General features: G+C 40.2%; 1 protein-coding gene across 1 annotated transcript in view; it reads right to left on the reverse strand.

Moving 5' to 3' along the window:
• Tmem236 (transmembrane protein 236) overlaps positions 1-15,298 on the reverse strand; it is a 43,058-nt gene that overhangs the window by 18,566 nt on the left and 9,194 nt on the right. The window contains exons 2-3 of the mRNA XM_027405507.2: positions 6,279-6,351; positions 740-875 (exon numbers count right to left, since the gene is read on the reverse strand). Coding sequence (XP_027261308.1) covers positions 740-875; positions 6,279-6,351 — 209 coding nt within the window. The remainder of the gene's footprint in view (positions 1-739; positions 876-6,278; positions 6,352-15,298) is intronic.

Here is a 15,298-nt window from a genome sequence, read left to right on the forward strand (position 1 = left end):
CAGGGATTCTCTGTGTAACAGCCCTGGCTGTCTTGGAACTCACTCTGTAGACCAGGATGGCCTTAAACTCACAGAGATCCACCTGCCTCTACCTCCCAAGTGCTGGGATTAAAGGCTTACGCCACCACCACCCAGCTGTCTCTGTTTTACTAATGTGAACTTTGGCTTTTTTTATAATCCATAATTTAAAATATGCAATTCTGTAAAACATAAGTAGAATTTACAGCTATGACACTCATTCTTGTAGCAAAGGTTTTCAAACAAAATGACTTTTTTTGTTCCTTTCATTGTTTGTTTTCTGAGACAGGGTCTGGCTGTGCAACTCGGGCTGGCTTCCAACTCTTTGTCCGCCTACCTCAGCTGAGAACAAAGGTGTGTATCATCAAACCAGGCTCAAATTTATTTTATTCTTCTAAATTTAAGGACTCAAGAACATTTCTAAAATAATACGTCAATAATGTCTTCTCACTAGAGTAAACATTAAACTTTATTGGTATTAAATATTTTATATTTTTACAAATCTGTAGGCACTACCAATACACAAGTAAGTAATAATGACTGGTATCAAAGTATGTTTTAAAATATTTTTGTCTAGGTATCTTCATTTTCAGCCTTCTCTCAGTGATGTTACCTCTAAGAAACACTCTCATTTAATGTTTCATTAAGCAACAGAATAGCAGAAAGATAAAAGCTGAATAAAAATGTAAGTGTAAGTGTTCATTTGTGAAGGGCTACTTACTCTTTTGACTTCCTCTTAGAGGGTATATCCTGAGTTTCTCAATAATGTCAACCACGATCAGGGACAACAGAACCACAGACACTGGCAGGTCAGGTAGGAATTCATCAGTCAGTGTCCCATTGCCATTCTTTAGAACCTGTTTTCAGAAATCCATTTAAGCACATTTAATTACTTTACTTCGCTCATTCTAAATTCTATCAATAGTCTGCAGACACTGCTAAATTTATCATAAATATATTTGCTGAAAAATTAAAAGCTCTGTTTTGAACCTCTCGGGTTTTAGCCATGAGGCTTTGAAGCATTTCTAAATATGCAATGAGGATTCACAGAAGTGGGATAGTTTTTTTATTACTAAAAATAGAGCCCCCTAAATGTATTCAAAAATACAATAGTAAGAAGCTATGTGTACAGCTCAGTTGGTAGAGCACTTGCTTCGCCTACATGAGGCCCTGGATTGCGTGAGTGTGTGTGTGCGTATGCGTGTGTCTTTGTGTATCTGTGTCTGTTTCTGAGTGTCTGTGCTTCTGTGTGTATATGTAGTGGTTTGAAAAAAAATGGTCCCAAGGGAGTTGAACTATTAGGAGGTGTGGTTTTGTTGGAGGAAGTTTGTCACTGTGGGGGTGGACTTTGAGGTCTCTTTTGCTCAAGCTTTGCTCAGTGTGACACTTAGCCCATTTCCTGTTGTCTGCCTGTAGGAATCTCAGCTACTTCTCCAGCACCGTGTCTGTCTGCATGCCACCATGTTTTCCACCATGATGATAATGGACTGAACCTCTGAAAGTGTAAGTGAGCCACCCCAATTAAATGTTTTTCTTATAAGAGTTGCAATGGGAAAAAAAAAGAGTTGCCATGGTGCCATGGCCGTTGTGGCTCTTCACAGCAATAGAAACCCTAACTGAGACAGTATGTGCTTGTGAGTGTGTGTGTGTGTGTGTGTGTGTGTGTGTGTGTGTGTGTGTGTATGTGTATCTGTGTATGTTTCTCTATGTGTATATGTGTGTCTCTCTGTGTGTGTATGTTCCCAGTAAAGGGGAAACAGGCCACTCCTTCCACCTCAACTGTTAAGCAGAGCCTTGACGCACACCAGGAAATCTCAGCTAAGTTTCCTTCTTCATCTGCTTATGATATCTATAAACAAAACAATAAAAACAAGCTATGGTGCACCATATTCTTGGTAAACGATTGGAAGTTTCCTCTCAGATACAAGACAAAGATGCCTTCATGATCAATTCCAATCAACCTGTCTTGGATATCTTAGAAAGTCTAATAAATCAAGTGAAAATAATGGACTGTATTAAATACAAAGAAAATTTAAACATCATTTTCCATAAACTATAGGAGTATATATGGAGAAAATGCTCCCAAATGGATGTATTCTTTTTAACTATTAATGGCAAAAAAAATAAAAATAAGAGGCCGGGCGGTGGTGGTGCACGCCTTTAATCCCAGCACTCAGGAAGCAGAGGCAGGCAGATCTCTGAGTTCAAGACCAGCCTGGTCTACAGAGCTAGTTCCAGGACAGCCTCCAAAGCCACAGGGAAACCCTGTCTGGAAAACAACAACAACAACAACAACAAAACAATAAATAAAAATAAGATTTTTAAAAGATAAAACCATTAACTGCAACTTCAGTAAGCATGTCAATTATAAAGCATATTCTGACTTGTGTGGAAGTAAAAAAGGCAAACATTATAGAAGAAAAGGAAGATAGAATGTCCTGCTTTTCTGGTTCTGCAGAACACTTATAAAGCTGTAAGAATAAGCTGTGAGCACAGGATAGACATCTAGGCAAAGCGACAAAACAAAAAGCTTGGGAAACAGGTCAGACGCATGAACACCTAACTTATAACAAAGAGAATTCTATTGAAACAGACATAGGACTGAGTCTTTACAAAATGGTACTCTGCTCTTTGGAAAAAGAAAAACAAAACTTGACCCACCCCTACACAACATAACAAAACACCATTGAAGCTGGACTGTGAATCTAAAGGAAGAAGGGCAGGGGAACAGATTTTCAAAAAGATGAAATTAGTTCATGATAAGATTAGATCTTCAGGACTTTGCAATTTAGACTCAGAAATCTTCTTAATTCTCCAGAAGCATTTTACACAAATGAAAGAAGCTATTTTAAAGAAAGAAAAAAAAACTTCTTATCAAAAGGCACCAGTAAAAGTGTGAGGGCAAGTCCCAGGGTGAACATATTTATAGTACATGTATTTTAAAAGGGTTATAATTTGAATGTATAACCAGCACTTTCAAGTCAATTTTTTTCAAGTAGCTCTTTTATTTTCTCAGATTATAATATAATTACATCATTTCCCCCACCCTTTCCTCCCTCCAAATTTTTCCATGTTACCCTCTACCTTGCTTTCTTTCAAATTCATGGCCTCTTTCTCTTTAATTGGTGTGTGTGTGTGTGTGTGTGTGTTCCTAAATATATAAATACAACCTATTCACTGTGTCAATCAAATTTAAAAGATAAAAATGACATAAGCAAAGATGAAAATATGCTCAACCTCACTAATATGGGGGAAAAATTTTAAAGTACAGTGAGTTTCAAAAACATATCCCTTAGATTAGCTAAAAAAGCAAGAGCAAGTTGTGGAAAGAACATGAAGCTGAGAGAGCATTCATCTCTGCTACTGAGTCTGCAGGCAGATGTTAGCATAGTCTCTCTTGAAACTTGTTTGGCTTAATTCATTACATTGGCCAGTTGGATATTGTATAACTCATCCATTCTACTATGCATTAAAGCAACTGACACAATCACACATATAAAAATGTTTAGGCAAGTTTCTGTTAACATTAGCTTGAAAAGGGAACAACTGATATTATCATCAAGAACAGAACTATCATGCAGGTCTTTCACTTGCTTGGTTAGAGTGACACTGATATATTTTATATTATATGTAGCTATTGTGAAAGGTGTTATTTCCCTGATTTCTTTCTTAGCCCTTTTATTGTTTTATATAGAAAGGCTGGCTACTGATTTCTTTTTAATCTTGTATCTGGGCACTTCACTGAAGGTGTTTCTCAGATTGTAAGAGTTTCCTAGTAGAATTTTGAGGGTCGCTTATGTATACTATCATACCATCTGCAAATAGCAATAATTTGACTTCTTCCTTTCCAATTTGTATCCCCATGATCTACTTTAGTTGTCTTATTGCTCTAGCAAGAGCTTCAAGTACTATATTGAATAAATATGGAGAGAGTGAACAGCCTTGTCTTATTCCTGATTTTAGTGGAACTGCTTGGGTGACCCCAGCTAAGACTCCCAGAAATAGGGGATATGTAGCCTGAAACTGGCCATCCCCTGTAGCCAGGCAAGACTTCCAATGGAGGGACTGGAAAACCAACCCAGCCTCATAACCTTCAACCTACAACTTGTTTTGTCTACAAGATGAGCTTGGGTAAAGAGGCACAGAAAATGTGGGGGTGGCCAACCAATGACTGGTCCAACCTGAGACCCATGCCACTAGAGGGAGTCCACCCCTGACACTGCCAGGAGGGCCAGGACCCAGAGGCTGGATAGCTCAGAGACCTAGGATAGACCAAACATGACTGGCAAAAAAAAAAAAAAGAAAAAAAAGTCAATTCAATGTAATGATGACTAATGACACTCTGCTACAATCATGGATTGGTGCCTAGCCCAGTTGTCATCAGAGAGTATTCATGCAGCAACTGATGGAAACACATGCCTTGACCCACAGCCAAACCTTAGGCAGAGTTGGGAGAATCCTGTGGAAGAAGGGGAAGAAGGATAGTAGGAGCCAGAAGGATCAAGAATATCACAAGAAAACTCACACAGTCAACGAACCTTGACTCGTGGGGGTCACACAGACTGAACCAACAACCAGGGAGCCTGCATGGGACTGACGTAGGCACTCTGCATATATGTTACAGTTGTGTCACTTTGTGTTCTTGTGGGACTCCAAACAGTAGGAGCAGGGGCTGGCTATGGCTCTTTTGCCAGCTTTAGGGACCCTATCCTTCATACTGGGTTGCCTTGTCCAATTAATATAAGAGGAGGTGCTTAGTCTTACCGAAGCTTGATATGCCATGTTTGGTTGATATCCATGGGACACCTGCCCTTTTTTGAAGAGAAATGAAGGTGAAGTGGGTGGGGTACAGAGTAGTGGTAGGGGTTAGGGACTCTAAGGAGAGGAGGGAAGGAAAACTGTGGTCAGGATGTAAATAATAATAAATCTTTTTTTTTTAAAAAAAGAGCAGCACGATAGGACTGAGAGCATAGGTCAGCAGTAGAGTTCTTGCCACATAAGTTCAAGCCCCCAGGATCAATCCTCACCACAGCAGCAGCAGCAAGCAGCAGCAAAAGAGTAGAACTGTACAACTAAAATATAAATTACAGCATTGGGCTGAGTTGGTATAGCTCAGATGTACAGTATATGCTTAGCACCCACAAAGGTTCAATGCCAACACCACAAAATAAATAAATAACAATAGCCTTTAAGATGAAATACTTGAGTCTATAGCAATGAAAACAAGTGAACTATAGCTAGACATAAACACATGAATGACCCTCACATCATACTTTTGAATAAAATAGAAGACATACACCATGTAATCAATAAATGTAGTTACAATTTGACTTCCCCAATAGAAAACTCAAAAAATAGATAAATGGCTCTCTTACAAAAGCCATGGTCAAAGTAACCTTGCAAGGGAGGAAAGGAAGGGCGCTGCAGCTGCTCAGGCTGTTTCTTGATGTGAGTGGTGTTGGCATACGGGTCTGGTTTGTGACATTACATTGATCTATACAGTTATGCCTCAAGCACTTTTCTGTTAATGTGTGACTATTCAATGGAAATTTTTTTAAAAAAAGAGGACATCTTAAGAAATAACAGAAAAAAGTTATTACACCACAGACACACCATCATTTTATGAACTGAAATTAGAACTCCTGGGAATCCCTCTCCACCCCCTCCCCTCCCCCATTCCCATGATGCTCTCTTCTTTCTCAGTATCATGGAATTTAATAACGTTATTAGCAAGGCTTTCCCTGAATTCCATGGAAAGTGAGGTTCGTGGCCTGTGAGTCTTGCCTATAATAGTCCTGTCCTATGGTCTGGCAGTCTGTATTTCATTGAAACAAAAGGCTATCAACATAATTAACATGTGTAAAATATTTATTAGTGGGTAACTTACCAAAGGTAATTATGTCAAATTGTGTAGACAATTGTGAAGAATGTAGATTGACTGAGATTTTTTATTCTTTATGACTTTGAGATATACTCTTGTGTCATATTCACAAGGTACAGAAGTAATATTTTAAAGTGTCAGACTAATCGTCAAATCATAGAAGTAATAATTATCTTGCAATAAGGATTATACATACATATACATATATATGTGTGTATATATATATCATGTATATAATCATATATATGTCAATTTGGAAGGAGATTGGAGTAAAATAAACTTTAGAAAATGTTTTGTGCATGCTACTCTCTTGAAAAATCAAAACCATGGCATTTTAAGACCACGGAATCCTGCAGCAGAAGAAATGAAAATCACATACCTCGGTGACTGCTATAGAAAAGCTGAAGCTGGGGAGAGTGGTGAGCGCCACACACATCAGCAGCACAGGTCTCCTAGCAAAGGAGAAAAAAAAAAAATAAGCAACAGCAGTAACACAGCACATCCATAGTTCCTGTTACATGTCGCTAATTTCATAGTTCCTCTTTCATTCATCTTTAGTTTTTCAAAGAAGCTCACTGCTTCCCTATTTCCATTTCCCAAATGTTTGAGTATGGCAAAAAGTAACATGTGCAGGAAGGAAAAAAAAAAAAAAAAACAGAATTCTTTTCTCCAACCAAGGGCTGAGAGATTTCCAAATAGCCCAAATAATTAGTAAACTAGTGGTTGGGATATGAAACAAATATCATCCCGTATTTTATGACAGGGAAAGCTGAAATGGATGCTTAGCTTCTTGAATGACAATCAACAAAGGATAGATCTTTTGGGTGTAGGTTGTGTGAGTGCAGATACATACAGGGCAGCCTGCTAGTGGAGGTTAGAGGATAATGTGGGATTATACTCACCTCCACCTTGTTTGAGGGAGGGTTTCTAATTATTTTAACACTAGGTGTGGTGGACTAGCCCATGATTTCTGGAGAGTCTCCACTCCCTAACTCTTAACTCCCCATAAAGGCAGAGTCTAGCCCTTTATGAGTCTGGCCCTTTATGAGGGTTCTAGAGAACTGAACTCAAGTCCTTATGTTTGTGGGACAAGCACTTTAGCCACTACGCCATGCTGTCAGCCTATCAAAACGTTTTTGTTACAATCTTTATCTCCTCTTTCCCTGAACATCTTACACTCGTATTAAGTGCTTCACAGTATAAGAAGTTTTTTGTTGTTGTTGTTGGGTTTTTGTTTTGTTTTGTTTTGTTCTGTTTTTTGTTTTGTTTTGTTTGGGGATTTTTTGGTGGTTTTTTTTGTTTGTTTGTTTGGTTGGTTGGTTGTTTTTTTTTTTTTTTTTTTTTTTTGGTTTTTCGAGACAGGGTTTCAATGTGGCTTTGGAGCCTATCCTAGCACTCGCTCTGCAGACCAGGCTGGCCTTGAACTCACAGAGATCCGCCTGCTTCTGCCTCCCGAGTGCAAGGAGTAAAGGCATGCTCCACCAATGCCCGGCTAAGAAGTTTTGAATTGATAACAATTCCTCCTTACTTCTGCCATGCCTCTCTTATCTCAGCTTCATCTTAGACACAGGAATAATTAACAAGGGAGGCAGCAACCCCTCCGTAAGCCACACCCAGTACAAATGGCTAATGATAAGTATGATGGGATTTAAAGTTGGTCTATCAGAAACTAATCATTTTGTTCTTTTTAATAAAATAAAAATATAAAGGAGAAAGTTGGTTGCTTTGTTTTCTGTCTCAGACCAGAACTATAACCCTGCAATATGAGGGTATTTAAAGGGACCATGACTAAGCATGCATGGGGTTCATCTTTGGAACCAACTTCTGAAAAAAAGGATGTCCAAGGGATTATTCCGGGCTCTTCTCTAAACAGTCTCCCTCTATTACTGTAGTCATCCCATGTTTATAATTACTAACCTACTTTTCCAGGACACTCAATACATACTATACCAACTGACATCACTACCTGAATGTTACAGAGGCAGTTCAGACTAGATGTGTCTAAAAGACAATGAAAGTCCTCCCCCACAGTCACTCCAACACATCACCCTATCCTCTCTGACTTCCTGCCAAAGTCAAAGTCCAGCCCGTCCTCTGCTCACACCATAGTTCATTCACTATCATCTCTCATCTGTAACTTTTCTAACAGGATTTCCTGTTAGAGTTTCCACTCTTGAAAACATCTAGTATCTCCCTCTATTGGTCTCTGCCTTACGATTGGAAACAGGATCACCAACCTGAATCTCACCCTTTCTGCTAGACTCTGTGCCGGGTGATTTCTCTGTATCCGCCTGTTTCTGCCCCTACAATGCTGGAGTTACAGTACACAAAGTCATCCATGCCAGGCTTTTTACATGAATGCTGGGGATTCAAACTCAGTTTCTCATGCTGGCACCCTTATCCATCTCACCATCTCCCCTGAAATTTTACATTTAAAATGTAAAACGCATTTTGTTGCTCTATCTCCAACGATGGTAGGCTCAGGGTAGGAGTGGGGAATTTGTGTTTAATGGACACAAAGATTCAGTCTTGAAAGATGAGAAGGGTTTACGGACAGATGGTTGACAGTGATAGTAGCCCAGCAACACAAACGCATTTAATACCTCTGAACTGTACACAAAATGGTTAAGGTCATAAATTTTATGTCTGTTTTACTACAATCACAGATACCTCTAATGGATGTGCAATGCAACTGGAATACAGTGGAGTCTTCTCATCCAAACCCACATCTTCTTCAAGAAATCCTTTCTCTCCCTTCTCCTATTTTCCTCCTTTAAAATGGCCTTCTTTCCCCTCCCCCTACTTAGCTCCAGCGATTCCAGCTGTCTGGTTATCTGAAGCTCTCTCCACGCTGGCTTCTCCTCAGTCTCACACGTCTGTCTCTCCTGCTAGGGCGCTCTGTCAAATCTGCTTTGGTGGAGTCTGGTTCCACCCCATCATCTATTTCTCCCACTGTGGTCATTTCCTCACATTCCTTCTGTACAGGCTTTATGCATTTGACCTTTATGCCTACTTGAAATCTTGCTGGTTTTCTTCTGTTTTTATTTGTTTGTTTTTCTTTTTTGGTTTTTCACGACAGTGTTTCTCTGTGTAACAGTTCTTGCTGTCATGGAACTCACTTTGTAGACCAGGCTGGCCTTGAACTCACAGAGATCCTCCTGCCTCTACCTCTCAAGTGCTGGGATTAAAGGCATGTGCCACCACCGCCCAACTTTTCTTCTGCTTTTGTTACTTGCCCTCTTCCCCTTTCTTCATCTCACAAAACTGAACTTAATTGGCTTATTCTTTGTTTCCAGCATCTTGCATACTGTTTCTGAATCATTTCATGGATAAAAACCAGCTGGGAATCTAGTGACTCCTGAGGTACCTCTTGGATTAAATCTAAATGAGTAAAATAAAATACAGACTTCCATAACAGATTAAAATGAAATTATCTAAACTTTTAAAAATAATCCCATAGGCCTCTAACCTTCTTACAGAATTACATTCAGTTATTCAAGTTCTTTTGCATTTTTTAGTACAGTAATGCATATAGCTGCCTACTAATATATTTCCCCCAGCTGTGGAGCCCTTAAAACCTTATGGAAGCTGTAATCACTTATAATATCAATGTAGTTATTATTGTGTACCAGATTCTAAAGTATCTGCTACATCTGCCATGTGACATGAATAGATCATGTGATAAGTTATAATTCCTGATCATAGTACTATAGGTATTGTCAACATTTATATTGTGTAAAATGGTAGGTTTCACTGACAAGGTATTTATATATAACCTGTTCCATTAATTTGGTATGGTGCTGTAAAATATCTACTACATACTAAAGTAATGGAATAGCTAATAAGTAAACACCAACCCCTACTTAGGTTTTCTTTAATGAATGTTTGAAATTTTCACGTATTTCTAGGCCCTGCTTATAATTTGTTAATAAGATACATGAATTAGGTGATGTACTTACCTAAAAGACATGGTGAAATCCCAACTCTCCAGTATCTTGTAACACAACCTCATTTGGAAATCAATTTTTTACATAGAATGACCCAATTAGAATAAGATCATTAGCATGGACCCTAACCCAATATAACCAATATTCTTACAAGAATACAGACTAGCATAGAAAAAAAGACATGGAAACATTGGGAGAATGTTGTATGGCAGTAAAAGCAGAAATCTTGGTGATTCCCATGTTAGCCAAGGAGTGCCACAGACTACCTAAATCCAGCAGAGGCTAGGACAAAGGTCGGGAATGGAGCTCCCTCAAATCCCTCAGCACTAATCCAGCCAATACCTTGTCTCAAGCTTCTGGACTCTATTCCAGTGAACAATAAACTTGTGTTGTATATACCATGTATATACTAGCATGTATAGAAGTAAATAGAGATTTGCCACTGGGAGAGAGACGCTGCTGAAATATCTGAAAAAGCAGACTTGGCTTTGGAAGTGAGTAATGGGGAACTTTGGAGATGTGCAACAGAGAAGCCTAGAACACCTTGGTGAGGTTGTTGGTGGAAATGTAGGTATGGGCGATTCTGGACAGGGCTCAAAGAAGACAGAGGATGACTCAGAGAAAACGCCTATCATCTCCGAAAACAGGCATGCTTTGTGAGCAGACAGCTGCTAGAAGTTTGACTGGCGAGGAACTTCTGATGTGAAAGGTAGAAACAAGGGACATATTATTGGGACCTGGAAGGAAGGTCATACCTTTTGAACAATGGCAGAAAGCAAGCAAATTGTTTGGGGAAAACCAGAACATATGTAGTTGTTGCTTTTGGTCACTGTGACAAGATAAGTGACAGAAACAGTCTGGGGTAGAAAGGTTTACTTTGGCTCACAGTTTCAAACCATCGTAACGCATAAAGCACTCTACAGCTCATGGCAGTAGGACGTAGTAGGCATTCCTCACGTGGCAGTGGGCAAGAAGCAGACAGCACTAGAGAGACGCAGGGGTGGGTCCGCTCTTCAGGCTCCACCTCTACTCACCAGCTTACAGTAGCCTGATGCCTGTTCCCTAAGATCATCACAGCTGGGAACCAAGTGCTAAAAACATGAGCTTGTGGGAACCTTCCAGATCCAAACCACAACAACCAGCAAGCAATGAATCAGATACAGCACCGAGGACATCACTAAGCCAGGAACTAAAGTTATGGTCTGTTTTCTCCTTGTTATTTGTGGTAAAAATGTAACTGAAGAACAATTAATTGAAAAAAAACATACATGTGATAAAAAGGAAACTAGAACTTTACTACTTAGAAAAAAATCTTACCCCATCCATATTGGGGGGAACCAAAAATATGTTTGGAAGAGAAAATCAAGATTATGGCTTGTGAATTCAGTCCACCACATCAGCAGAAACCCTTGGGCAGAAGGTGATGGGGACACAGGATAAGCTGAAGGGAGGCCATCGGGCTTCTGAGACTCTAGGGAGGAAATGAACGGATGATAAATCTATTTGGCTACAAACATGTTGTCCCCAAAGAGGGAAGAGTGGCTCTGACTGGTTAAGAGGTTGAACAAGCTGAGTTTTCTCTATGAGTTCAGAGAGCAGAGGCCACCAACCAGAAGCCAGCATGGTTGGGCCTGGAAGGTGGGTCAAGAGAGCAAAGCATTCAGCAACAGAAAATCATCTTCAGGACTTAAAACTGAATGGAATTTTCCTTCCTAAGCTTGATTTTTTTTTGGAACCCATTGCTTTCCCTCTTCCTATTTATCTCTCAAAGAATGTTAATGTCTATTCTGTCCCACCATTGTATTTTGGAAGCAACTTACTTTTTTGTTTGTTTGTTTGTTTTTCTAGACAGGGTTTCTCTGTATTACTTTGGAGCCTGTCCTGAAATTCACTCTGTAGACCAGGCTGGCCTTGAACTCACAGAGATCTGCCTACCTCTGCCTTTCAAGTGTTGGGATTAAAGGTGTGCACCACCAATGCCCAACCTGCAACCTACTTTTTTTAAAGATTCATATCTTTTCGTTTATTAGCTTGTGTGTGTGTGTGTGTGTGTGTGTGTGTGTGTGTGTGTGTGTGTGTGTGTGTGCATGTGTGTGTGTGTGTGTTTGCAGGTGCCTGAAAAATCCAGAAAAGGCCATCAGATCCCCTGCAACTGGATGCTGGAAATTGAATTTGGGTTTTCTGCAAGAGAAACAAGCATTCTTAATTCATCTCTCCAGAGTCACTGATAGGAATTTTGACCCAGGACAGTCATTCCCCAAATCTTGCTCATAAGATGGTGATTTGGGTCTCTTTGAAATGCTGTTTAGATGAACTTTTGAACAAAGAATTGATATTGGAATGAATAAGGCCTTTTGAGATGTTGGGGTGAATACACTCTCTGCAAGGAAACAATGTGAAGTTTGAGGGGGTCAAAGGATGGGATGCTGTGGAATTAAGTTTGTACCCCAGTTATTGTTGAGTCCCTATTTCTAGACCCTCAGAATATAAGCTATTTGAAAATAGTGGTTTTACTAAAGTAATTAAGTTAAAATAGGATATCAGGATAGATTTTAAGTCAATGTTATGGGAACATTTTTGAAAGCAGACATGCACAAAGTGGCTTCTAGGAGAGGAAAGATGGGGAAAATGTCATGTGAACATGAAAATCAAGATCAGGGAATCGAAAGAGAGCCAACCACCACTATATACTTCCTGATGAGTGTGGAACATACTCTCCCTCATGTCTTTTCAGAAGAAACCAGCCATGCTAACACTTTGACTTCAGACTCCTAAATATCTAAAATTTTGAGACAGCAAATTCTTTTATATCACCAAGCTTATACACTTTGTTATAGCAATTTGAGAATATTGCAGAATAAAAGAATTTCAGCTAGAGGTTTCAGTGAATCTTCAAATGTTTACTTATGTTTAAACTAACAGGATGCCACAATTCTACATACAGCATGGAGGGAGAGGAGAAAATTTGTGGGTGTGGTAGCAGGTGCGCATTGAAAAATGCAAGCCCATGACTTCAATAGTCATTGCCACTGAACGGGCAATGAAAAGACTCTCCCAGGAAATGAGTACATTATTAGAAGACCAAACTCCGTCACAAAGGGTTAAAACTTGCTGTTTGTGCAGCAAGTTCTTACCCTGAGATTACTCATAGAGGAAGCTTGGTGAGGGAGAGGTCAGATAATTACTTGGGAAGTAACTCTCTACTCAGAAACTTGTAAGATTCTCTTTTCCCAAAGTCATTAAATCAAAGTTTCCTGCCAGAGGCTCCCTTGAATCTGTTCTTAGCTCCCCCAAACAGAACACTCCTGTACAGTCTTCTACTGTACAATTGCTACTGAATGCTGAATACTGTGGTGAAACATGGTATGTCCATCACTCAAACCCCACAAAAAGCCTCTCACTGATGATGAAGCTGTTGCTGAAGGTTTAATTAATTTATTCCAGGTCATCCCTTAGGAAGTAAAAGTTGAGTTCTACTCCAGGATGTTCTGACTGTAAATCTCATGTTCCCAATGACTGTGATGCTACCTGGCTCCTTTCTTTCTGCTAGCTCTTTGCAAAACACATTGTGTTCCTCCCACTCCTTAAAAAAAAATTGTATTCACGGGGCGTTGGTGGCGCTCGCCTTTAATCCCCCCGGCACTCGGGAGGCAGAGGCAGGCGGATCTTTGTAAGTTCGAGGCCAGCCTGGTCTCCAGATCGAGTGCCAGGATAGGCTCCAAAGCTACACAGAGAAACCCTGTCTCGAAAAAAACAAAACAAAACAAAACAAAACAAACAAACAAAAACCCATTCCCCTGTCAGCATATCACCCATACTCACCTGTGGGATATCTTCTACCCTCATCTTTCTAAGTTCAGCTCAAAGTCTACACTGTGAGCTTTTGCTCTACTCTGCAACCTGTGGCCACACACACCCAAACCTGAAAACCTGCTGCATGCAAGGCACCACAATGGAGAGAGGAAGGGTGGGGCATAAAGAATGATTTTTAAAGGGAGTGGGAAAGGAACTAGTAAAGTGCTTGCTGTACAAGTGTAACGAGCCAAGTCAAAAGCCAGGCACTGCAGTGTGTTCCTACAGTCTCAGTACCAGGGAGGCAGAAACACATGAAGGATCCCAGGGCCATTCTAGCCAAAGTAGCAAGATCCTGGTTCAGTGAGAAATACTATCTAAAAAGAAAAAAAAAAGTTGTACAGCAATGGAGGAAGATACCTAGCATCAGGCCCCGGGCTTCACACATGCACACATCTGTGCACACACATGAATGCATATACCACACTTATAGACATAAATAACAAAAGCCCTCCCTTACTCTCAATGTTACATCAGTATTTCCCCTGCATCATTGTATAATTTCTACTGTAGACTCCAAATCTTTGAGGAAGGATGCAGTCTCCAGTGTGGTAAGAGATTTGGTTGCTTGGGATTCATTATAAATGAAGCATTTATATAATGAGATAGTTTGGAGAGGAATGTCAAGGTTAGAGGGTGAACAGTCTTGAATGCTAGGCTAAGTCCTGGGACATGGTAATTAGAATCCTGGATGTCAGTTTGGAAACAAGTGTGCCATGGCTAATCTGTAAATGTTTGTTTAGAAGAGGACTACGTTAACGAGAAATGGGAATTGCAAAGAAGTCCAATAGCTGAATTTATAGTTATGTATATAAACCTTTAATTTGCATAAACCAGTAGAGAAGGCTGTTAGAAGATTGTGAACCTGAAGAATTTCTGGTAAAATCATTGAGGCTAAGACAACTTATGTGACTTGACAGGAGATAAGGAAGTTGCTTCAGCTCACTTGCAGACAACACAAAATCAAGTCAGGCTATAAACTTTGAGTGACACTATCAAGATTTTAAAGGTTTCAACTGAATAGAGAAGTGATTAAAACTGGTATAATTATATTTAATAGGAAGAAGAGTCAACTACTGGCAGACTGATCAACTGCCTGCTGACCTTCCCCACTCTCTCAGTTCCCTTGGGCAGACACCCACTGCCAACCACAGGCCATGCCTGCAAGAAGACCAGACAGGCTTACCACAGACCTCCTCCACCCTCACAGTGCCCACCCCCAACACACACTCTTTCCAAGCCCCTCCCCTCCTCGTCACCATATCCCAGCCCCAAACTGAAGTGGAAACTCCCTGCTGCACCATAGGCCATACTAGCCACCAGAACTCGAGGTAAGAGGCCAGTAAACCTCCTCCACACTCTCAGCACCTCCCCTCCCCAAACACAATCCCCAAATCCTCCCTCCCCTTCTCATCAACATGTACTGTTCTCCAATTCAGGCAGAGAATCCCTGCTTAACCACAGGCCACACAGGGCAAAAGACCAGAGAGGAAACAGAAAACAAAGAACAAAAGACCTATCCAACAAAGACAAACCTAGAAGTCAGCACCTAGACATTTAATCACCCTAAACCCAGATGTGTAGATGCCATTGTAAGAAT

Source organism: Cricetulus griseus, chromosome 3 (genome assembly GCF_003668045.3).
Source record: "Cricetulus griseus strain 17A/GY chromosome 3, alternate assembly CriGri-PICRH-1.0, whole genome shotgun sequence".
Classification (NCBI taxonomy): Eukaryota; Metazoa; Chordata; class Mammalia; order Rodentia; family Cricetidae; genus Cricetulus; species Cricetulus griseus.